This window comes from Amblyomma maculatum, chromosome 1, assembly GCF_055883805.1.
Source record: "Amblyomma maculatum isolate TAMU_Amacu chromosome 1, ASM5588380v1, whole genome shotgun sequence".
Taxonomy (NCBI): Eukaryota; Metazoa; Arthropoda; class Arachnida; order Ixodida; family Ixodidae; genus Amblyomma; species Amblyomma maculatum.
Genome location: NC_139344.1, coordinates 120,900,810 through 120,924,924, shown reverse-complemented (window position 1 = coordinate 120,924,924; position 24,115 = coordinate 120,900,810). Strand labels below are relative to the sequence as shown.

The 24,115-nt window shown below is 45.5% G+C and overlaps 1 protein-coding gene across 1 annotated transcript in view; it reads right to left on the bottom strand.

Annotated features, from left to right (window-relative positions):
* Positions 1 to 3,733: 3,733 nt before the first annotated feature.
* Positions 3,734 to 24,115, bottom strand: part of Hr39 (Nuclear hormone receptor FTZ-F1 beta) — an 87,137-nt gene continuing 66,755 nt past the window's right edge. Inside the window, exons 9-12 of the mRNA XM_084588911.1 lie at positions 18,485 to 18,632; positions 12,663 to 12,858; positions 12,005 to 12,257; positions 3,734 to 9,671 (exon numbers count right to left, since the gene is read on the bottom strand). Coding sequence (XP_084445037.1) covers positions 9,382 to 9,671; positions 12,005 to 12,257; positions 12,663 to 12,858; positions 18,485 to 18,632 — 887 coding nt within the window. The 3' untranslated portion in view covers positions 3,734 to 9,381. The remainder of the gene's footprint in view (positions 9,672 to 12,004; positions 12,258 to 12,662; positions 12,859 to 18,484; positions 18,633 to 24,115) is intronic.

Below are 24,115 nucleotides of genomic sequence, written 5' to 3'. Positions count from 1 at the left end.
CTGGGGGTTTCAAACGATAGACCTTGGCCTTTAATTAAGCGCTGCTTAGCCAAGAAGAAAAGCAGCGCTGTGACAGGTGACAAAGATAATTTAAAAATGCAAGTTTGAAAGATAATGCTGCTTTCTGCACATCCTCATTACAGCCACGTCAATGCCAGAGCATTTTTCTACCTACCTTTATTCAAACAGCTGACGTGTGACAGAAAAAAAGTCATGCCCATGTGCCTCTTAAGATGAGCAAAGAAAAAAGGCAATAACAGTCCCACAAAAAACAGCCACTGAGATTCACAGTTCCGCGCGACAACAATGGTATTGTGTTCGTTTCTTTCTAGATGCACAATATGCCGGTACAGAACCCCCCTCCCACACAAATCAAACATTAGACATGTAGAGAGGGCAATAAGTTAGAGAAGTAAACAGCCAGCAATTACATCCCCAGTGAACAAAGAAATAGTATAACCTAAGTGCATATCACAATAAACAGGTCAATTCTGCACTTCGGTAAACATCTTCGGAATGAACACTCGACACCTACACAGCTAAAAACAACAACAACGAAAAAGAAGACAGGGGAAGGAGAGGAATATTAACAGATTTGTGGCACCACATTTCACATAATTCCCTAGCACCGTGCTGCAGCATTTCACTGTCGCATTAGTTTCCATGTGAATGCAATGGCTGCTTAACCTGCATAACAGGTGTTCGCACCTTCTCAGGGCCTCCAGAATCCGATAATAAAATAATCATGAAAGCACGCGCCCACAGGTAAAACTGAAGGCAGCAGCTTCAGTAAGAATATGCGCGCACACACACACGCACACATACGCATACAAAAAAGCTGCCTTGTAAGCCAATAGAGCATGGAAAAAATTTAAAGCAAGGGCTTTGCAGTATAAGGCAATTACACCTGATTCCTCAAATTTCCCCACTGCAGCCCCCGCATTCACACGTGAAAATCATACCTTTCAAGAGTAAATTCTTCATGACCTTCAATGGCTTCGACATATAAGAAAATAAAATATCAATAAGGAACAAAAACATGCACCGGGTCATTCATTTTCACAGGGTTCATTCATTATACACAAGACAAAAAAAAAAAAAAAAAAAACACGTGCTATTTTGCAGTTGTGTTGCACCAAGTCTTGAACAGCATGTTCTCTCGCCGTAATACTGTTGTTCAGCACAGCACAGTTTCTGCACAGCTTTACTGATCAAATGTACTTTTTTATCAGCAAATCGGACATTTCTTTGCATTTTTATTAAATACATTTTCCCAGCCGCTCGACACAGGGCCACAAGTTGAAAAGCAGAATAGTGTGCACTCCTGTCTGCCGAACTGCGGTAGGACCTTTGTGCTTCCCATCTATCACCATCCCCAATGCCGCTAGAATTTTAATGCGACAGCGTTAAGGGCCCCACGCTGCAGAAAATCGGTGTCAGCATTGTTGTTCCTCGTTGCTGTATACGAAAATCAGTGCCAGCATGCAGCACCCACAGGAAAACTCGTGATCATACTGCGCTGCTGCTGGAGATGACACGCTGTGCCTTAGAACGGAAATTCTCAGAACGAATAGACGGTACTAAATGCGCTGCCGTGTCTACTCTTAAGGCGAAGCTTGAGCGCCCCCTAATTTTTGTGGCGGATGGTGTTTCACATTATGTGGTAGCTTATGACTCCATGTTTAAGAGTACAGTCGAACCCGGATATATCGAACTCGAAGGGGATTGGAAATAGTTTGATGTATCGATAATTCGATATACAAAAATCGGCTTGTGACGGCACTTATGATGCGAAAAAACGATCCCACATTTGGCGTTTAATCAACCCATTCGCATAATGATCCCACCCTCCGCTTTTGCACCTGAGAATTTGGAGAAAAAAAAAAAAGCGACGAAAAGCGAATTTCAGTGACTAGCAGCAGCAACAGAGTAAAAAATTTCCAATTTGTTGGAACTGCGTCCCTCTCGCCGCTCGAGCCACCGCGGCACCTCAAAACAAGGTTTCTGTGCCACCACGGCAGAAATCGCAAGCGTTTTCGTTTGCATGTCGATGGCGCGCACCACTCCGTTTCGGTTGTCTCATCCACAGCTCATTTCTTGGCAGCGTGCCAAGATGCTGTGCAGCAATAACTTCAGGGCGTGTTTATCTTTTGATAGCTCCTGCGGTGGCAGGGAGCGAACTTGGCAGAGTGCCCATGATGGCTTGATTGCACAAGCCTGGTTCGATTTATCACTCCGCGATTGGGACGGGCGTAGTCCATTGCCACAAAATTATTGGAAAGCGTGATAGCTGCAAATGCTGTTTGAAGCGAAAAATGCTAGAAGCCGGTGTCATAATCGCAGCTGACCGCATTCTTTCGTTGATTCATACATGCAAGGATAAAAGACTCCCACAAAAAAAAAAAAAAAAAATCTGCCGCTTCTTATCATCCGCAGCTGCCATATCTCGCACTACACCGCGCGTACAGCACAACGATAAAAATGGACGACTCTCGAAAAAAAAGAGAGAGAGAGAGAGAGAGAGAGAGAGATTTGCTGCTTCTTAACGTCCGCAGACGCCATAGCCACGTCAGCCACCGTGCACAGGGGGTTCGCAACACACGCTGGAGAAAGCGTCCTGATGTTCCGTCTGAAAACCGGCTGAGCTGGCTTGGCGCATACGTAGCGCGTGCTTCTGCGAACGAAGGCCGGGAGAGAGGAAGGAGAGAGATAGCTCGGAAAAAGAATGGGCACACCCTTGCGCTTCGCTCTATCGCGCTTTTCCCCTCTCGTTCCCACCGGCTCTCTCTGGTTCATTCATGAACATGGTTTGCAAACGTCACCTGTTGGCGCGCGGAAAACGATAACCGCAGATGCGCGCGCCTTTGGGTGGTGGTGGTAACAACTTTTATTGCCACAAAATGAATTATTTCGGGCTGGGGCGAGTCCAGGGTGGCCTCCAGTCGGGGGTGACCTCTTGAGCTCGTGTAAATGGGCTGCCCTAGACCAGCAGTCGCCGAACTGTCCCCTCTCATTTCTTCCGCGCGTGGCTTGAAAACGTCACGCGGCGAACGGCCGAGGGTGATGCGATCGTCTTTGGGGAAGGCACACTTTCTAGTGCGTGGTGCGGAGTTTGATATATCGAACGACCAGTGAAATTGAGTTCGATACATGACGCGGCTTTCCTATACTTTTACATGAGATATTCAAGGGGATATTCCGTGAGTTCGATATATCCGGGTTCGACTGTATGCGCGAGCTAATAGAGGCACAAATTAAGGGATTTGTGATTGAAAGAGTAGCAAAGCGCACGTAGGCAAGAGGAGGATTTAGAATGGGAGCTGCAAACAGGAGCCAATAACGCTGTCGCATGATACCCTTAAAGGCAGAGCGTAAGTGTCGAACAATTTTTTTTTTTAAACTTGATTTCGAGCTCCCAGCCATAGAGTCCCACAACCCTGCACAACGCAGTGCTGGTGGGGAAAGGTGGCAATCATGCACAGGTGCCGCATACTCAATGCTTTGTCTAATGGGACTGATTAAAGCCACACACCAGTAAACAAATGCAGCAATTAATTTCCAAGTTTTAAAGCTCACAGCCTTTCTTAAACTTTTATACAGCTAGCAGCAAGACAAATTTCGTGTTTGCTGAAGAACAGAAATTTGTGCTCAGATGCCTATGGTGCAGGTTTATACTTTCATAAACACTATACGTCAGTGTATGGAAACACAAGAGAGCCAGATCAGCAGGTGGTTTTACTCTGCTTTTTTTTTTTTTTGCAAACCAATCCCACCTTTCGGACACACACAGATCAGCAGGCAGACACTGTAAGCAATACGTTTGATCAAACTATTCCACAACCAAGGTCGTCAAGGCAGTATAGTACCAGTGAGACTGACATGAAACATATATTTGCAATTGAAAAGATCACAAGCTGAGCTGCTCTTGTAGAAAACATGGTGATGGAAACACAAGACAGCAATAAAGCAAACATGCACCACAAACAATAATGATGTCCCGAGAGAACTCTAGTCTGGTAGCACTAGGCAAGGCTGAGTCACCAGCTCACTCAAGACTTCTTGGAAGCTTTATCACCACTGGCACAGTTCACCGGTAAGCTTTTTTGTTTTAACAAAGCACTAAAGTACAAACACACACACAAAAAACAGTATTCCTCATAAACATGCAACATTTCAAATTACAAGAGTGACTGTACTGTAACCTAAAGTTTGACAAATGTGACTTGTAGCAGAATCATCTACAATCTTTTGACATCCAGGCACTGCAAATGATGCATACTTTCATCCCTCTCTTAGTCTTTCCAAGCATGGAAAAGAGTGCGTCAATACATAAATACATAAAAGCAGTGACTGGGCTCTACTAGCCATCGACGAGTAAATTCTTTCAAACATGCTACTCCTCAGAATGCATCTTACACTGCGCCATCTTCCATAAAGACAAAAACACTTCTCCATCATGAAAGCTGCACAAATTCACTTTAAATAAAACAACTACAGATCATGGGAATGTAAGTTGGGCAGAACCTTGCTTCTTGAGGCACCCTAAGCAGTGTATATAGGTTTCAATGTAAATCCTGTTATCGTAGCCCCCATACTATGCTACTATTTGGACTCAAAATGCTGCACGCACCACTACAAATTCCTTTCAGTACATGCCTCTTCACAACTCCTTTAAGGCATCCGAGCAAAGCACAAAATAATTGGAAATGCCACCATATAAAGGCATTATCCTTCACTGAGATGCATTTCACAGGACAGAACAGCTTATGCAGAGAAGTGCACCGATCAAGTATGTTAAACACCACGCAAGTCTCAGAACAGTTACACGGGGGACATATCTGTGGCACTATCATAGTAGAGAAGTGTCAGTTGCCAAGTCTGCTGATAGTTAAACACGCATAGTATATGGCTGCAGAACAGCCCTTCAATAGTACCCTCCTTGCCACTGTCGGGTAGAAATGGAAGTGATTACCTAAAATTGCTAAAAATGTGCTGTTTCTTCTGGCAAGAAAAGAGACAAGAGGCACATGTTCACTGACAGGAAGCAATGTGCATCCAGCTGGACAAGGATAGCTCTTGATGCTTATAAGAGAGAACTTGCAAAAAACTGCTTTACAGCCACTTTGGTCCCTGACAACAACACAAGGACAGCACATAATGCAGTGATGAGTCTAGATGATTCTTGTGAAGCAGAGCCAAGAATAAGAAGTTGGGAGTGAGAGACAAGAGCTTTCTCAGACATGGATGATCGATGGTGCCAGATAATGAAACTATCTTTCAATGTCTGCATAGTTTGAGTGTTGTTCTAGAACAGAAAAATTTACACTCCTCACCCTTGCTGTACAGCTAAACACGAGGTTCAATAAAAAAAAATGCACTGAAAACAAAAGCTAGAACCTTTAAACACTTATAGCCAAGTAGTATCACTTGACTAACTGACTCCTCTCTAAAGACGTTTCTATGTACAATAAATACAGCAGGAGTTTTGGCTTGCGGCTGTGTGAGACCGCTTTTACAGGCACACAAGAAAAAAAAAAAAGAGCAAAGTCTCAGGCCAAAAGGGTTGGAACGCCGACACAAAACACGACCAGTGGACACTCAGAGGCATAAAAGTACAAAGTATGTTTCAACAGAGTGCAACAAAAGCAGCGTTACGCCGATGACACGCTGGAAAGGTTCACCAGATGGAAACCTTGCCTGAGGCACACAGACGACGAGTGGTAAATGAAGGTAGCTGTGCCTAAAACATATCATTTCTGCTGCCACCGAGTCCAACACAAAAGCCTCCTTGTTTCTTGTGCGACATTAACAAGAAAGAAGGAAGATAGCTCTAAAGTGTATAAACTGAACCAGGATCAATAACATACAAAGCCGGGGAAGCAAATCCTGCAAGTTCATTTGACATCAATTCAAATGTGCAGGAGCATTCTTTGCTAATTTGCACTGCAGATATTGCTTGTATAAAGGTTTGCGCAGGCAATGTTCAAACGTGTGCCCGTGTCTCCTATGCAGGAGTAGTGAGCTTTAAGAGCACCGGGAAAATGCAACCAAGGCCAACAGAGCACAAGCGAGAGTAGGCACAGCCATGAGCACACTGTCGAAAACTATAGAGAGGCAAGGATTTGGAGTTGAGCAAAGAGCAAAACAAAGAAAGAGAAGGAGCAGAAATAAGAATGCAAGGTGTGTTTTGGCACAAGCTGACGATGTACGGCATCCTATACATGAGCATTTTGTAAGAAAAAGAAAACAGAAAATTGTCGGCGTGTGGAAACACCCAAAAGCAGAAGCTCCTGCACAAGTGCCTTTCTCACTTTTCGTGCACACAATGCAACACTGTCTCAGTCGACTATATAATATATGGCAAGCAATGGCAAAGATATGCAAGCCTGGTTTACCTTGCACTTTGCATTGTGAAAGCTAAAGCTAGGAATAAGCACTAATGTTACAGCACTGTTCCAACAGTACTCCATTCGCCCACATGAGAGGATGTTATCAGGAGCACCCAGGGACGAATTAAACATATCAAACGTGTAGGCAGAAGTAAAATATGTAAAACCCTTTTTCGCTGCGTGCCAGTAAACTAGAATGACAAGATGTGTAAAAGAGGGTTCTGCGAACTTACTGTTGTCTGCATTTTTAACAGGTTAGGAAAGAAAAAGAATCCACTAAGTAAATGCCTCCGTAAACATCGAATCCGAGTGATTTGGCAAAACAACTTTAGCTATTTATGCGTAACAAGAAAGCCCGACGTTAATAAAAAAAACCCTACTGTTTGCTTATTTGTTGTTAAACAACTATTCAGCCTTTTTTTGGACCAACATGGTTACACTTGTTCGCTCCTACCCAAAATGCAAATCTGCTCTAAACAATAACATTACCAGTTAACCATTAAATGCGAGGAAACCTTCCACTGGACTGGGACCTTCATTTAAACAATGATCGGGTACGTACTTGTAATCTTGGCTTTCAAACAACCATGTGAGGATATTAGTATGAGTTTTGAAGCACACTTGCAAGAACCATGAATGCTGCTTGAATAGCTTCAGACAACCAATCACTGGCACAAGAATGCAAATAAAAGAGAAACAAGGGATTAGTATAGCTGCCATTCATTTCAGTTGCCATTGGAGTGATAATCTAGGGCATTGCATTGAAGTATAAACAAACGCAACACTAAAAGTTGTAAATAGGACTTAGTCCAATGTGGCCACAGCTAGTACACCTTTCAAGTTTACCTTGACTTCAAGTAACATGAGGCAAGATGCACCGTGACGCAAAGCATCAGACAACCGAAAGCTCTTTTTGCCCCCAAAAAAGGAAAAATATAAAAGATAAAAGCAGAGACAGATCAAAGATATTAAGTAAGAGAACTCTGTGAAAGGGAATGGAAGATGTGAACTGTCTAGGACAGTGTTTTTCAGCCTCTTTTTTTTTTTTTTTTTTTGCGCTAAAAAAAAAAAAAAGCTGAACAAAGTGAACTTGGTGTAGTGTAACCTGCAGAAGTATTTGCCTAGCATCTGTTCATCTGGAGGAGGTAACTGCAGGAAAAGAAAATGTGGCTAAAATGATGGAAGAACAGAAAGGGTTAAAATAGCACTAGTCCTCTCTCTTCCCCAAGTTGGTACAGTCAAACCTCGATATAACGAACACGCATATAACGAATTATTGAATATATCGAACTCTTTTGAAATATTTTTGTCAAACACGTGCATTTTTAGCTTCCCATAGCAAACGCGGTTCAGCATAAAACAAATATAACATACTTTGCGACGCCAAGCACTACCTCACTTTAATTGCAGGAGGCAGGCTTTGTTGCACTACAAGTGTGTTGTGCGGCGCAGCAAATGTTCAGGACTACCTCGCAGGCACTGACAGCGCCACAGATGCCACGTCGGAATTGAGAGTTGACAGCCAAAGAAATCCATGGCCTCCAAGATCACCTCGGCGCGCGTTGTTGCACACGGAGGTGATCTCGGAGGCCATGAGAAATCGCTCGCATCTCACAATCGCTGACAGCGCCGCTTCAGCAGCGGCGGCAGCGGTGCGATCGAATGTTGCTTTTGCCTTTTTGGTTTTTGCGTCTTTAGCGTTTTAGTGTTAGCAGCGGCATCGCAGCGTAGCCGTCGTAGCGTTCGGTGGATGCTGCATCGCTCGTCGTGTCGAGTGTGGTGCGCGGGTGTGCGCAGTGCTGTGATGGCGGTGAACGTGAAAAATAATAGCAGCACTGACGTTAAAGACCAAGCTCGAGATAAAATCAGGGCCTTCAAAGAAGTTTACAAGAGGAGACTGATTGACACTCTTCTCGTGAAACTTCGTATGAAGCAGGACTTGAAGATCGACTTGCTGGAAGTGTTAAAGCGGCATGGGATAGAGTGAGAGGCGAAATGATTGCCAACTGCTTTCGGCACGCAGGTTTTGCTCCATCGGAGGCCCGTGCATCAAGTGACGATGGGGACGATCCTGATGAAGCAGAAGCACAGCTCCGCAAGCTCGGTGAGGCCTGAAACGATTTTTCGCGTTTTGTTGGTGACGTGCCCGCAACAATGACTGTAGAGGACTTTGTAGGCGGCGGCGACCACGGCTGTACTGACGGACGTCGAAATCGCTGTGAAGTTTCTAAATATCCCACAGACGAAGCTCAGGCTGACCCTGCAGACGATGAGAACATTCCAACTTCACAAGAAGTGCTTGTTGCACTGGATTTACTGCGTTGCCACTGCAGTGCTATTTAGAGTAGTGGGTTTGCCCTTGTTGAGTGTTTGCAAACTGTGGAACAGGGCGTGATACCGAACGCGATCAACACAAAAAAACAGACCGCGATAATGCAGTTCTTTGCGCGTAAATAAATGGACGTGACCCAAGTAGGCACCCTCCGAGTTGCTGTGCCTTCTCTGATTGAATTTTGCTGTCCTTCATGTATTTTCTATGAAATTTTATATTATGAATTATGGATATAGCGAACTATTTTCCGATTCTTTAACTGTTCGTTATAACGAGGTTTCACTGTATCAATGTCACAAGCAGCTACTAGCTAGCAAAAAAGGGCACAGCAACAGGGGAAGACAAGGAAAGATGACCAACACAAAAAGATAGAAGGGCACTGTCAACAAGCAAGAAATAAAACGCGAGGGGAAACTAAGAAGCAGCACATGCACAGCAGTATGGTCAAATGAGAAAAGAAAACTGCAAAGCAAGTGTCACTTCGCCTGCCCAGGAATTGTCTTAATCTTCAGGAAAAGAAGAGCACAACACGTCACACAGGGGAGTATGAAAAAAATAGCTGTCCACCTGCTCTATGCTTTCTCGTGGTCTCTGCACATCCACCAAAGGGCACTATGTACAGGTGCATACAGAAGAAGAGCACCCTGTGGGCTGTGGCACTCAGTGGTCCCCCCGCAAGAGTTCAAACAGCAGGTTGAAGCTGGGGGCCTGTGGGTCAGCCATGGGTGCAGACGAAGATGATGCTCCCGAAGAAGAGGCGATGCGCCGTGACGCTGCCAAGGACTCTTTGCTCACCTGGCAAGCACGCTCAAGCTCGGGCACACAGAGCAGCAGCTCACCAAACTTGGATGGCTGCGATGGGTAGTGCGAAATGGTGTATGCCTGCAGGGCCTCCAGCACTTGTTTCTTGCAGGCACGGACCTTCTCTGGCTCTTTCAGGCCACTGGCATCTGGAAGAAAGCATTATAAATGAGGTGTTTTAGCTGCAGTCTTCCACAAAAGCGCCAGCTTGCCAACCTATTGGCATCATTTCATCATCATGATAGAGCTATGCTTGAGTCTACAATACGCAACTGTGCCTCAAAGATTTTGTTCTACAGTGCAGCTTGTGATTGGTAACATTACCTGACCCCCCCAAGTAAATTAGTATATCCAGAAGCGTTATTCTGCCTGTGATAAGAGAAACTGCAATCTTAAGGAGAACAACAAAAGAAAGGTCACGAAGGAAAGGCAAGGAGATAAACAGGCCTTTTCATACACAGTCGCCAATTGATTTTTCAGACGGCCCATTTTCCGGACCTGCCCGATTATTTGGATTCGAACTCTGCCACGGCACCGTCACGCACTCCATAGAGTCAATGTGTAACATCGACCAAAACTTAGGATGTTTGAAACTTTTCTCAATCGATTTCTTTGGACTCTTTCTCTCAATCGCAGGTCAAAAGCTACGAAAAATTGCCACAACATTACTGCCATTTTGTTTTTCTCTAACCTTAAAATTATGTTGTACGCATCCTGCATACTCTCAATAGCAGGCATTGCTAGCTGCGGCGAGTCAATGGACTCTTGCTGTCTGAAATTGGGCGGCCTGTGATGTGGGCCCCTGCTCCACTGTTCCGTAAAGCATCAAGAACGGAGCTCCACTCCAAGGAGTACAGGCCAATAAGTGCCGACATGCTTCTGTCGTGCAACCATAGGTCATGAATGAAAGAGCCAGCGGCGTGAGTCGCTGCAGCAACGAGAGTCCGCTTGCAGACGGCGATGCATGAGCATGGAAGACGAAAACAATTAAGCGCCTGTCTAGTGCCCCAAAAAACACCCACTGCCAACTGACAACAGGCGCTGGTTTTACTTCATTTCTCCGGGTGTCCCAACTGAACACAACTTCCGAGAGAGCTCGAGAGAAAGCACAGCTTTTTGTTTTTTTTTCTTAAAATCAATGCGCGCAGAACTCAACTTCCACTGCTCCCACGGAGACAGCCACCACTGCCACTTTAATTCACGTGGGGGAAAAAAATATGAGCGCCGACGTATGTGGGAGCAGCGAGGATCCACCCGAACTGGCTTTCCGATACATATTGGAACTGCGCCGCTACTCGAGTCCAGCCGTGGCAGGTGTCTCGCACCTTTTCTGTATGAATCTCACGCTGCTCCTATCATTGCGCATTTTCCCCCATTGTCGTCACTGCACTGGCGAGGAGACCGGCTGTGAGAATGCGGAGATTGACACAAACAGAATGACCTGTTTTTAAAATCGCTTGGTAAAAAAAGTGATGTTTTTATTGTAAATTCATTTTTTCGGACTGCCTGGTTTTCTGGATGCTTTCTTGGCTCCTTGAGGGTCTGAAAAATTGGTCGGCGACTGTAGTTGTCAAGTTAGTTGTCATGTGGGCAGCCGTGCTAGACTCTGCTCGCTGCTCCAGTTCAAAGGGGAGAAAGAAAGTCACGTGACACATTTTAACTTGCGCGAGCGGCAACTTTTCCGTACATCAGCGCCGTATGATGGGGTGAGGCTGGAAAGAGTTTGAGGCTAAGCGCACGCCGACAAATCGTGCTCAACTGGGCCTGTCGTCTGCTAGGCTGTTCCTTCTTAAGGACGTCACCCCACATTATCACACCTCAGACGAACAGGCAGCGTGAGAAGGTGAATAGTTTTGCTCAGGTTTTATCTTTCGAAGATCAACGTCACAGTAACCAAGTTGTCAGTAAAATATAAAGATATGCCGAACACGCTCCATCATGCGAAAAGACAAAGAACGCATATCTTTGATTTGTTACTTCCTGGTGTAAAGGCTCTTTTCCTCTCTAGAAAGAAAAAGTAGTTATCAGTACACTGCAATATATAGAATGTTGCAATAAAGGGAGTTTAATGAACACAAGCAATGCTGCTATACCTCTGAACAGAACATTAAAGGTATTCAGACGATTTGATATAAGTAATAATTTGATATATCTGGTCTCGACTGTGAAGAGCAAGATTTAGACCTGTAGTACACAAGGAAAAAGCGACAACTGCACATGGAGTAAAAAAAAAAGAAAAAGGCGACAAGTAGTCACATAACTGACTACCGGTTTCCTGTGATAACATAGTGTTTCCTAATGCTATCAGTCATCATGACACTAAATGTGACTAATTTTCTTGGCTACTTTTGTTACTGTACCTTACAATGAGAATCCTTCCATGCTAAGTGATACAGAGCTTTTTTTTTTTTTACAGTCACAGAAAAGCAACAGAAGATGCAAACTGGCTTGAAATTGGCATGACTGCACACTCACTAAATACCTGAGGTTAGCAGTATGATGACCTTGAGGCAGACAAACTCGCGCTGATCAACCTGGAGGCGTCGCAAGAGGTCAGTGAGGCCGAGCATGCGCTCAATGACGGGTCCCATGCCCAAGTGCCGTGCTTGACCCAGGGTGACTGATTTTCCCATGGAGACTCGTATTTCATTGGGCGTGCCCGTGGACCGGTAGCAACAGCTCAACAGCAGCAGCTCACACCACGAGTTGATCAGCAGCGCTATTTGGTCGTCCACCTGTCACGTAAAAAGGCCCTGCATTTCTGCCTACAAGTCTCTCACAATATAAACCAACAACTAGTGCTCATACACTCTGGGATAAATAAGAAAATGGCAGAGTTAACCTTGCCTTACATCAGAACAACACCAACGTGATGAGACAGCAATAGCACCTCAGTATATAAGACGAGCTTTTAGAAAGTTTGAAAAAGAAAATTATCAATACAGTTTAAACTGTTTAAAGAAATAAACCTTCTAGAACACTGCATTTACAGTTTCAAGGTAATTTGTGCCACATGTCTAATTAAGTGTCAGCAAAGAGAATTTATGAATGTGCAAATATAATGCACTCAAGCAACCTTTTCCTGCCAACACTAAACATTTTTGCGCCAGCAGTAAACCCGAATCAACAAAGGCCCCCACCTGTATGTCCCTGAACAAAGGCAGACTCTTGCACCATTTAACAATCTTGTAGAGGCGATGGTCAGCGATGTTGCAGAGACTGCTCAACAGACTTGGGCCCCCATCTGCTCCCAGGGTGCCAGGGGAATCAGGGCCGCCAGCATCAAGTGCTGTGGCTCCAGTAGCAGACACCTTGTGGCCAAACTGCTCCGACAACCTGAAGGGGTGCCAAGGCCAAAATATGTATTCTAAGCCCCCAAACAGTGTTGTGATTGAAACTTTTCATGCCACGCAATAAACAATCAAGTGGTGCATTTATCAACACCTAAGAAGTTTTCGTGACAAGATTCAGATATGTTTGGCAAGCAACAATTCACCCTCAAAGATTCAATATTCAGTACCTTCAAATTTCCTATTAAAAATTAACTGTCATCAGTTTGTGAGGTCTGTAGGTGATGCTGTATTGAGACAACCGCCTTACTCTGCGCTCGCATACTGAAAAAACAACAACAAAACATGCCTCTTGCCTCCAGGCGATCCAAGCCAACATGCTGCATTTATCTCCCTGGACCGGGACTGTGAAGCTAGGCAAGGACAAAGTTCCTTCTCAAGGAAAATGTTAACTGGGCAGGCCGAGGTGAGACATGCCGAAACAAGTGTGCGCCTCTAACCCATACGTCTCATGTTTGTTCTGTGAGGGCGAGAGCCTTGGGTCATGCAAGTAACAAAATTTTGGTTGCAAATCGAGCATTTTTGTATGTGTAACGAAAATCATTGATAGCAGCGAAATATATAAAACAACTGGTCTGCTGTGATGAAATGCATAATCAGGACGTGATTTCTGGATTACGCTTTTGTCTTTTCGCCACATCCTATTGCCTGAAAGAGCAAACTGCCCTTTCTTTATGTTGTCTGGCTTTATGTTTAGCCTATTATTTTTTTTACAGGTTTGTAGCATGATATAAATTCTGTGCACTCCTTTCGGTGTCGCTTTTCCACTCCTAGGAGTGGAAGTAGGCTAGAGCATTTTGGAGCAGTTCTGAGCAATAAAATGAGTTTTGGAGCACTCTACTTTTTCGAAGCACGTTTCTGGGGTCAAATGCTTTTGATAATTGCAGTTTTCTATTCTCGACATACAAAATCCCCAATTCCCTTTATGCAATGTTCAATGCCTTTTCGACTATACACGCATCACCGACAAGACAAAAGGCTAAAACATGCAAAGATGTTTCCAATAATGCCGGCTAATCTAAGCAGTAATTCGGTACAGACTAGCAGCAAATGGAGTGCTGGCTTGTGCACTTCATAACTGAACATCAAGTTTGACCTAACGTTTTTGCCTATGTTGACTTCACAGATTCAAATGGGGAGCCTACCACTTCGATGCGCTCAAGCAGCACCATTAGTTTGGAGTTCATGCCAATAGGCACGACATTTCCACCTTCTATATTGTGCATATCCCTTTTGATCTTATGACCATGCTGACATATTCATGAGCACTGGTCAGTAGTGCCTTCAGGGAGAATAAACGACACTGAAGGGTAGCCTTTTCAGACTTCAGCTTCTTTACTTTGCTACCTCCGACCGGTTGCTCACGTTTTTGCTCAAGTGATGCTCGGATTTCACTAGAGCCTGTATGGCTTTCCAACACACACAAGAAGGTATCCGGCGATTTGCACCTTCAGAGCACCACCCCATAAGTCTTCAAGCATGCTTTTGTCTGACGGAGGCCTGACATGATTGTCAATTGACAAAGAGGCTTACAGTGAAGTAGTACCTGCTTGTTTTCACAGCAAAAGCATTAGAACAACCCGTGTAGTTTTTGCAGCTGGACAAGTTTTCTAACGGCTCTTGGCCGCCTGTGTTCACTGGCCACGCAGAGATGCATGCCAGATGTAACAGATGTAAACATCCTCACTTTGGTATATTGGCCTCGCAACACTAACAGCCACGTGATGAGAGAAAATGCCCTTAAGGCCCGTTTGCACTAGGCCGATCTACGTCGGCCGACCATCGCCAGAGGAGTTTTTTGCTTGGTCGTCATGTTTGTCACACGGCGCCGACAGCGCGCCGATAGCCGACCGACGCTGAGAGCGAAGTGATCGGGCTGCCGTCGGCCGATTTCCTAGTCACACTGCGACGACGCGATGCCTCACTGCCCGCGCCAACCAATAGCAGTAGCTGCCTTCACGTCGCCCCACCCACAGCCGCGTCTCTCGTCTGCTGCAGACGCCGGGGCTACTGATTTCGATACTTGCTTCTCGCTTTTTACCACTTATTCACCAAATAGCGCACGCATTCGTTAAATGAATACTTCATGATAATAGTACACGCTTTTCCATTTCCCGTGTGAGTGAGAAATTTTATTGGGAATGCGCCGCTGGCGACAAGTGCATGCCATCGCTGGTGCAGTTTACATCTGTGTGCATACACACACGCTGCTCGATTTCATGGCAATACAACCGCCTGCCGGGCTCTACTTTACTCGGGTATTTTCTATTCTCACGTTACGGCTGCACATTACGCATTTACGCAATGCGATAACTCCGCAAGAACCGCCGATGAGGCGATATACCGCATGAGAAATGTTTGGGATTTGGTTGTTAACATCGCATGAGAGCGGCGCTTCCTGCTAACTGTATTTGCTTTCTTCGATGCCATCAGTGCTCGATTCTGATTCCTTTTAACCGGAAGTATGTTTGGCAACCATTTGCATGAATTAAAATGGTGTTATTTGTGTCCCACGAGTGCCGCCGGCTACTACCAGCCGCCCTCAACATTGCTCGGCAGACCAGGCTATGCCGGCGCTTACCGCTTTCTGTACCGGAGTCCCGTGATGAAAGCAAACGTCGGTCTTAGGTCACTATAACCAAACCTACCCTTGATGATCGTTTAAACGCTTTAAAACATGATAATCTGCTCCCTACGATTGTCGAAATCACACACACGATTCCCGCGGGCTCGCTAGACCTACTCGCCTTCGACGGGGCTGGCGTCGACTCATGTTCAACGAAAAAAGCCCACCCGCGAGAGTCGAAGTTTGATAATATGAACCGCCATCCTTCCTTGCCTATATTTTAGCATGTATATGACACAAGGAAGCGCAGCCATGCACAGTACGTCGTTCGTCGGCATTTCATTTTCGCCTGCTCGACGATCTGCCGAGGACTGATCGGGCGACCATCGGCCGATGCGTTTCATCGGCGTCGCTGATCTGGGAACTTGTCACACTACGATGACAGGCGGTCGTTGGTCGTGCTGGCGTCGTTGTCGGCCTAGTGGGACTGACTGGTGCATCAACGACAGGATCAGCCGACCGACCAGCCGACCGACCCACCGACTACCGACATCGCATCGGCACCGACGTCGCATTGGCGTCACGTCGGCCTAGTGTAAACGGGCCTTTACCAACCAAAGGTGCGTACACAAAACTACATCGCGAGGTGCAGCACTCAAACCATATGCGCAGCACTAGACAGAGGCCTGGTGCCAGAGTTCTTTTCAAATGTTTAATGTTTTAGATTTAAATGTTTTAAATGTTTAAATTTTTTTTTTCTTGCCTCTAGTGGCTTAAAGCACACAATTCCAGAGTTTTAATGCATGAAAATTGTGCAGGATGAAAGTGGCCACCGCAAAACGACACATGTGCAGCAGCTTTGTCCATTCCACGGTCTTCACGAGGTCGTGGAAGAGCCGCACCTTCATGGCACAGTGATCGAAAATGATCCAGAGATTGGCACTAAGAATGTAAAAACTTCTTCGCTGACACGTTCATTACATTACATTGTTGGCCGAGTCGTGGCCTGACACTATGACCTGCTGCATGGCACTGCACCATGTTTTCTGACCCACTAGTGCTTATCAGACATGTCAGCATACTGCCTCTAGATCATCGTCAAAGCATTGCTTTCATGCGAGCCTTAATTAACCAGCATTACTGACATGCTAACTGTCCATTCCACTAAGAGGAGTATGTTAACTGATACGACTATCGTGAAACGTTAACAGTGAATGCCGTCTGGAAACCGCAATGACTGGCCGTGAGTACAGCAAGAGCCCGTAAGAACAGAGACCTTTAGTTTAGCATTACTGCTTACCGCTAGCGTCTACCGCTACCGTGTAAGTGTCAGCACGCATGCGCAAATCACCCCGAGGGCGACACGTTCCTGTCAAATTTCGGCGGACTCCACACACAGGGACCAATCGACGCGTGCTGTGCTGACGGGGCGCGGTAGCGGTAGATGGCCGCATAAACTTAGTCTCTAATATTCAGATTACTTGATAAATGAAGTGCAGTGCAAATGGAATAGCAAATGCTAAAATATTCTGAATGTTCTGACACCTCTTGAGTAGTGACAAAAGGGGCAACAATACAACAAAAAGCTTCATTCCTGCCTGACTTTTGTGGTGCAAGTTGGTGCTTTTGGCACAGCATATGTGCAGAAATTTTCATTTGTATCAGAATGGCGCAATTCGCATAGCCCTCTTACCCCTGAACCTGAAGCCCTATTACAAAAAACACAAAATAGAATGCATACTGAAAGGCACTCACATTATTTAAAAGGAGACGTGGCTTTCAGCACAATTTTTGTTATTCCTTGTTTGATTTGGACAAAACTTTTGCACTAACTGGAAATAACATTATGAATACAGTCGCCCACCAATTTTTCGGACCCTCAAGGAACTGAAAAAGCATCCAGAAAACCAGGCAGGCAGTACGAAAAAACGAATTCACACTAAAACATCACTTTATTTACTGAGCAGATTCACAGACTGGAACAGCACTAGACACAGCAATGAACACAAAGGTGAGACAAACACAGTGAAACAAACACAGGGGCGCCCTAGTGTTTGTCTCACTGTGTTCTGCACTGTTTCACACAATCAAAATATAATGAATGAAAGGTGCATGAGCCATATTTTTTATTTACGGAGCAATTTTAATGAAACTGCACAGGCTTATTCATGTTTTCTTGCTTATTTCAAATATGCAATTACTTTGCTTGTAGGCTAATTGATACCAGAGATATTAAGAAATTGCAAGCCATTGTCTACTCAAACAATAGAAAAAAAATTACTCATCAGAAATTTTTTAATGCGTGGGTAGATACCACCACGTGTGAGGAATGCAACGCCGGAAGCATCTTCAAATTGAGCTAGTACAGATTTAGCAGCCCTCTGAATTTGGTCCTCAGAGTAGGTCAACTAAAAAAGAAAAACTAGAGAACAAAAAAATTTGGGAGATGAAAACAAGAAATCTACTTCCAGCATTGCATGCTTTATGCTTTCAGCTGCATGTTGCAAGAGGGATTGTAGCTCTATGTGATCTAGGTAACCAGATATACCTTGAACACCAATTCAAAACATTGTTTTAAGAAAATGACAAAAAAAAAACAAACAAGATTTATTGGCGGAGAGTGAAAAATAGTTACAGTTCACTTCAGAAATGACTAAGAGGAAGCAGGCATATAATCTGACCGGGTTTTGCCATGAACATGGCACTTACGCAGGGCTTGTTGCATGTTCTCAGATTTTGCAAGCTTCCACGCCGATTCCCTGCTTCTGCCAAGTCCTTTTCTAACATACGCTTTTCACTTTCCCTTACTGGGTTCGGACTCTGCTCACCGAGTATGGCTGTTAATGTTTTTGCACTACCAGCATTAAATGTTGCAGTTTTGTGATTTTTAAGCAGAAGTCATATCATGATCAAAGTTACAATGTTACTAAGCTCTATACACACTCAATGGACTGTGCAACTGCTAATAGTGGCACAATCAGTCAGGTTATCATAGTGGTTTATATGCACCAGGTTTGAGATAGCAAAAGCACTTGTATCTGCTTACCGACTAATTTCACGGTCAGTGTAGTGCCAAAGGTGCTCCACTGAGACAATTTCCTGCACAAGAGATGGTACCACAGGTGGCTGCTGCTGGCCCACAAATGGCTGGGGTGAGCCTTCCAAGGGAGACCCTGATGACAAGCTCCGGGACTCTGCATTCATAAATTAATGCCACTGCTGTAGCACTCGCAAGCATAAGTTACCTTCAGTTCAAGTAGAAAGGTGTTACTTTCCCAAGTCTAATCATGACAGTACAGCCATATGTCATTCAACAACAGCTCAATTCCTTAAAACAAATTGCAATGTGACACGGGTCTAAACTGATATAAAAAAAAGAAAAAAGATGCCTTAAAAACATTCCAGTCTCCATTCATCACTTTACTTACCTCATACAGTTTTCCCCGAATACCGTATTTCCGCGCATAATAGGCGCACCCCGAACTTGGCACTGAGATCAATGCCATATTTACACGATTGAATACCGACGCGCCTGCCTCAAACTAAGGTGAAAAAAACAAAACAAAAAAGAAAAACACGCACTTAAATTCCACAACGCGAGATGCCGCATCTGAAACCTACTGTGAATGAGCCCGGAAGTTTAGGCAAGGAACACTCATGACGATGACGGCGAAGTACGACAGCTTGGAGGAAGGTAGTTTTTTGCTTGCTCCATGCACGACAGTATCGGTTGTGACGACCAAAAACAACAACACGCGGACAGTCAAAAAACAAAACAAAAAAAATCAACGGCCGAAAAAAGTTTTTCCGTCAACTACCGATACCCCCCCTAACTGCCGCATGGAGAATGTACGCTTTACGCTACCTTCTCTGTGGCAGTTCTGAAAGCTGGGAGACTCGGGGAAATAAATTCCAGGAGAGGAGGAGGAGGAGAAGTGTCTTGTCCATTTGTTTTTCTCGGGGAAAATTGGACGCAATACTACGAGTGACGTTGGTCAGGGGCGACGCGACACAAGCGGCAGTGTCATCGCCATCGATGCGCATTTTAGGCAAGGCGCTAGGCGGCGCGAGCTGCCATCTGACACAAAGGGTAGACCCATTACCATCTATCCATTCTTCTAAGGGGCCACGTTTCGCCATTTTGGATTTTGCAAGCAGCGTGCAGTTAGGTTTGTCGTGTGTGCTACAATGGGGAAGTATGGGAGCTACATGGCTGGATTCAAACTGAAAGCTGTGCAGTACGCAGTGGAGCACGGAAACTGTGCTGCAAGCAGACATTTCAGTGTCGGAGAAACCAATGTTCGCAACTGGAGAAGTCAGCAGGAAAAACTTCAAGCCACCAACAAGTCACGACGAGCCTTCCGCGGTGCGAAGTCCGGAAAGTATCCGCAAGTGGAGGAGGAATTGGTTCAGCACATACGGCGCCTCCGACAAGACTGTGGTGCCGTGTCCCTCGAAATAGTGCAGACGGAGGCGCGTAGAATTGCCCGAGCGCAGGGCATCGAAGCTAAAGACTTTAAGGCAAGTTCCGGGTGGACAATGCGCTTCATGCGACGCCATGGGCTAACCCTGAGGAGGCGGACAACGTTGTGCCAACGCTTGCCCTCGGCATACGAGGAAAAGGTGGTGGATTTTCACCGTTTTGTGATTCGGCTCAGACAGCAAAAAAACTTAATTTTGTCGCAGATCGGGAATGCAGATCAGACGCCCCTTTGTTTTGACATGCCAAGAAACACCACAGTGGAGGACAAAGGTGCACGAAGTGTGCTCATTAGAACATCTGGCGCGGAGCAGCAAAGATATACTGTTATGCTAGCGGAGACAGCGGATGGGCACAAACTGCCGCCGTACGTCCTTTTTAGAAGAAAGACACTTCCTAAGGGAACTCTCCGCCGAGATATACACATTAAGGTCCAGGAGAAAGGCTGGATGAATGAAAATTTGATGCTGGACTGGATAAAGACGGTCTGGGGCCGGCGGCCAGGTGGCCTGCTGTATCCAGCCATGCTCGTTCTGGACAGTTTTCGCAGACACCGTGGAAAGTGTTAAAGAGAAGCTGAAAGAGCTGTGCACGGATATTGTCGTGATTCGGGCGGCCTCATATCTGTACTGCAGCCTTTGGACGTGCCCTTAAATAAGCCTTTTAAGGACAACGTTCGAAGGCTGTATACTAACTGGATGGCTAGAGGGCAGCATCAGCTAACTCCAGGTGGCAAAATTAAGAGGCCGCCTGTGGAAATGTTGTGCGACTGGATAGTGGAAGCCTGGAGAGAGATCTCTGATGATGTCATCAGAAAAAGCTTCAAGAAGACGGGGATCTCCAACGCACTAGATGCGAGCGAAGATGAGATGCTGTGGAATTCGGACAAAGAAAGCGAGTCCCCGGTCAGTGATGAGTATGTGCTCTCGGACTCTGAATCGGAATCCGAATCTGATGAGTAGAGCATCAGTGCATGTATGTAAATAAATTTTTCGTGTGTGTGCACTCGACGTCTCTCGTCTGTTCATTGAAACGTAAGTAGCTTTCTTTTTCATTTTTATGCTAGGTTTATCGGCATTTATGCGAGAGTAGCCATGTTCTTGACATGTTAAATTTAAAGCGCGAGAATGCGAGTCGAAAAATGTGCAGTAATTTTACCCCGCGTAATAGGCGCACCCCTAACTTTGAGCCGAATTTTCTGAAAAAAAAAAAGTGCGCCTATTATGCGAGTATATACGGTATAAACCTACCATGGTGGCTGTGTGGTTAACACTTTCCTGTCTGCACCTATTCCGATCGTTAGCCCGCTAACGATGGTTTTACGATTCGAATTTTCCCTCTTTGGAAGCGCTTCTGGACAAGTGGCAGCCGCCACTGGGGAATAGAAGAACCTTTCTTTCAGTTTTGTCCTTGATTTTAATCTTTCCATCATGCTGCGCGCGTTGAGACGGTTTCCGGTGTCAGGTGATCGTTGTTCCTTGTGCGCATCATGGCGTTGACGTCGCGCGCTGGCACTCCTTGGAAACGGCGCGTTTCTGTGGATATTGACACATCTGAAAGCTCGTTTTTGGATGCCGACAGAAGCCACGACAATTCTGAAGATGACTTCAGCTCTTCAGATTTCAGCAGCGACGATGGAACTGCATCAAATCAGCCTGGAATGTTAATGGCCATGCCCCGGTAAGTGTTGGATTGTCATCCGAAAAGTTCCGGTTTTGCTGCGCGCTAATAGAAAGAGGTCAGAATGATCTTAACGTCATAATTGTTATCTGCAGGGTCTCAACATCATTCAGGTGGGACTATTTGCCGCTGACAGTGCAGAGAGTCGTGTTTTCGGCAAAGAGAGAACCAGGGGTCCACATCGGCATTGCGCCTCGGAGTTCCGCTCGGCGCTAATCAAGAGCCGTTCATGCGGTGACACGATTGCCACTAGTGGCGAATTCGAGTAGGAATGCAGGCGCACTCGAGAGCACTTCGAAAGTGCTCTCAGACAGGCGGGCGCCCTCCAGTGGGAGAGCAGGAGTAGGATCACTGGGTTCCAATGGTAGAGGAGGAGGGCTTTTTCTCCGCTGAGAGCACCCGAGTGCACTCCAGGCTGCTCCCTCGTCTTAAAGCAAGAGTAGAGGAAGTTACATGGCATAAAGCGTCATATCCGTGCCATTTTTTTTCTTTTTCTCTCTTGAGTCGGCGAAGCTCAAAATGGCGGCTTCAAAGCGTCGGCGCTCAGCGAGTGGAAAGCATTCCTCAGGTGCTGTATGCATGTTTGACAGTCGCTGCTGGTGTCGAAAGGGCCAAAGGAGGCAGATCGCCGCGCTGTGAGAACAAAGACATACAAAACAAGCAGTTCTACACGAGCGTTGGCCTCTCCTCAGGTTGCAACTGCCGCCGCTACAGGCAGGCGGAGAATGCTGGGGAAAGAAGTGCGGTGACATGGTCGTGGCGCACTGGTCTCGACACGCAGAGAGCGTTCCCGTGGGAGGACAGTTACACCCTTGCTCGGAGTGCTCCTGTACTGCTCTGTACTGCTCGGCGCCTCTGCTCTCATCCCCCCAACCAAATGCACCATAGGTGTAATATTTTTTTCTTAACTTTATTACTATTGTATCTTGACAGTTAAAATTTACTACATTGCTAGACTGCTCCCGGACCTACAAAATGTATATCTCAGATTTTTTAAATATTTTTTTTTGTGATTGTTTTCATTTTCCTGGCAATTTTTGAATAAAGACATTCATTTTACTTACTTTCATTGTAAAGAAAATTTCCTCCTCTACAATTTGATACCAAAGACTCCTATACCACGTAAGCTTTTGATAAAAAAACAAAATGTTTAATGACACCATTCAAAAGCCACTATTTTTCCCGCGGACAGGAAAGTGTTAAAGTGTTTGGCTGCTGAGCCCAACAACACGAGATCAAACCTCGGCCGTAGCAGCCACATGTAAAAGCAAAATGCAAAAGATGCTTGTGTGTTCTGCCAAGTCGTCACATGTTACAGAACCCAGAGTGGTCGAGCTTAATCTGGAACCCTCTGCTACAGCACCCTTCTCTGAATTCCTTCTTTCCCCCCCCCTCCATTCCTTCACTCAAGAGTATGGCTGAGACGTCCACCGAAGAGTGAGACAGCTGCCATGCCTCCTTTGCCACGAAAACTAATTTCAATTTCATTATGAATATACTGTAGATTCATGATGATGCAAACATGGTTGATACGACTTCATTGAAGTGCCCAGCCTGAGTGCATCGTGCATAGAGTTTCAGATTTTCTTAACCTCCTGCACCACTACAGATGATATAAACGTGCGAGCTGTGGCTACACCCTTGAACACTAAGTTCCATTTGTTTATAGGGTTTAACGTCCCAAAGCGACTCAGGCTATGACAGAAGCCACAGTGGAGAGCTCCTGAAGTTTCAACCACCTAGGGTTCTTTCACGTGCACTGACATCGCACAGCACACGGGCACGCTGCTTTTTGCGCCACCACTGAAAAGCAGCCGCCGAGGCTGAGATTTGATCCCGCATCCCTGGGTACAGCAGCCGAGTTCCCTAACCACTGTGCCACCGCAGCGGGGCCCTCGAACACTAAGTGGTGCCTGTACAGTCTAAGGTGATTTCAAGGTTGTCATGTTCATACCGGTGAAATGTAAAAAAAAAAAAACTTTTTTCATGCAATGGTTGCTCAGTCTGCAACAAATATGATGTTGCCAGATAGAAGAACCCATCAGCTTGCTAAGCTCATGCATTCAGTGCACTGTTCTTACAAAACTAAATCTTGTTCGAGCAGTGTGACCCTAGTAGGCGCGCCTTGAAGTGCCCACCTTTAAATTTTGTTAGATTGTACATCACCATACCTTTGTGGTTGAAAATCTCTCTTTATTATACTCCCTTTTATTCCAGACTTTCGTACTGCATTTTGGTTAGGGGTACAACAACTAGTAAAAATTACCTCCGGTTACTAAAATTGCAGAAGCGTGTACTTCGGTTACTTGAAAGGTATGTTGCACATCCACAAGACTTGTCAACAGGTCCTCTGTTTGCGAAGTACTTTTTACTAAGAGCTGATGAAGTTTATTACTTCAGTATGTGCAAAAACAAACTCCACATAACTGGTAATTCTGCCCATGCACACACGCTCACCCTTCGCAGACAAGCGCACAAAAAGCCTCGAACGCGCACAAATTATGGTAAACAACATTT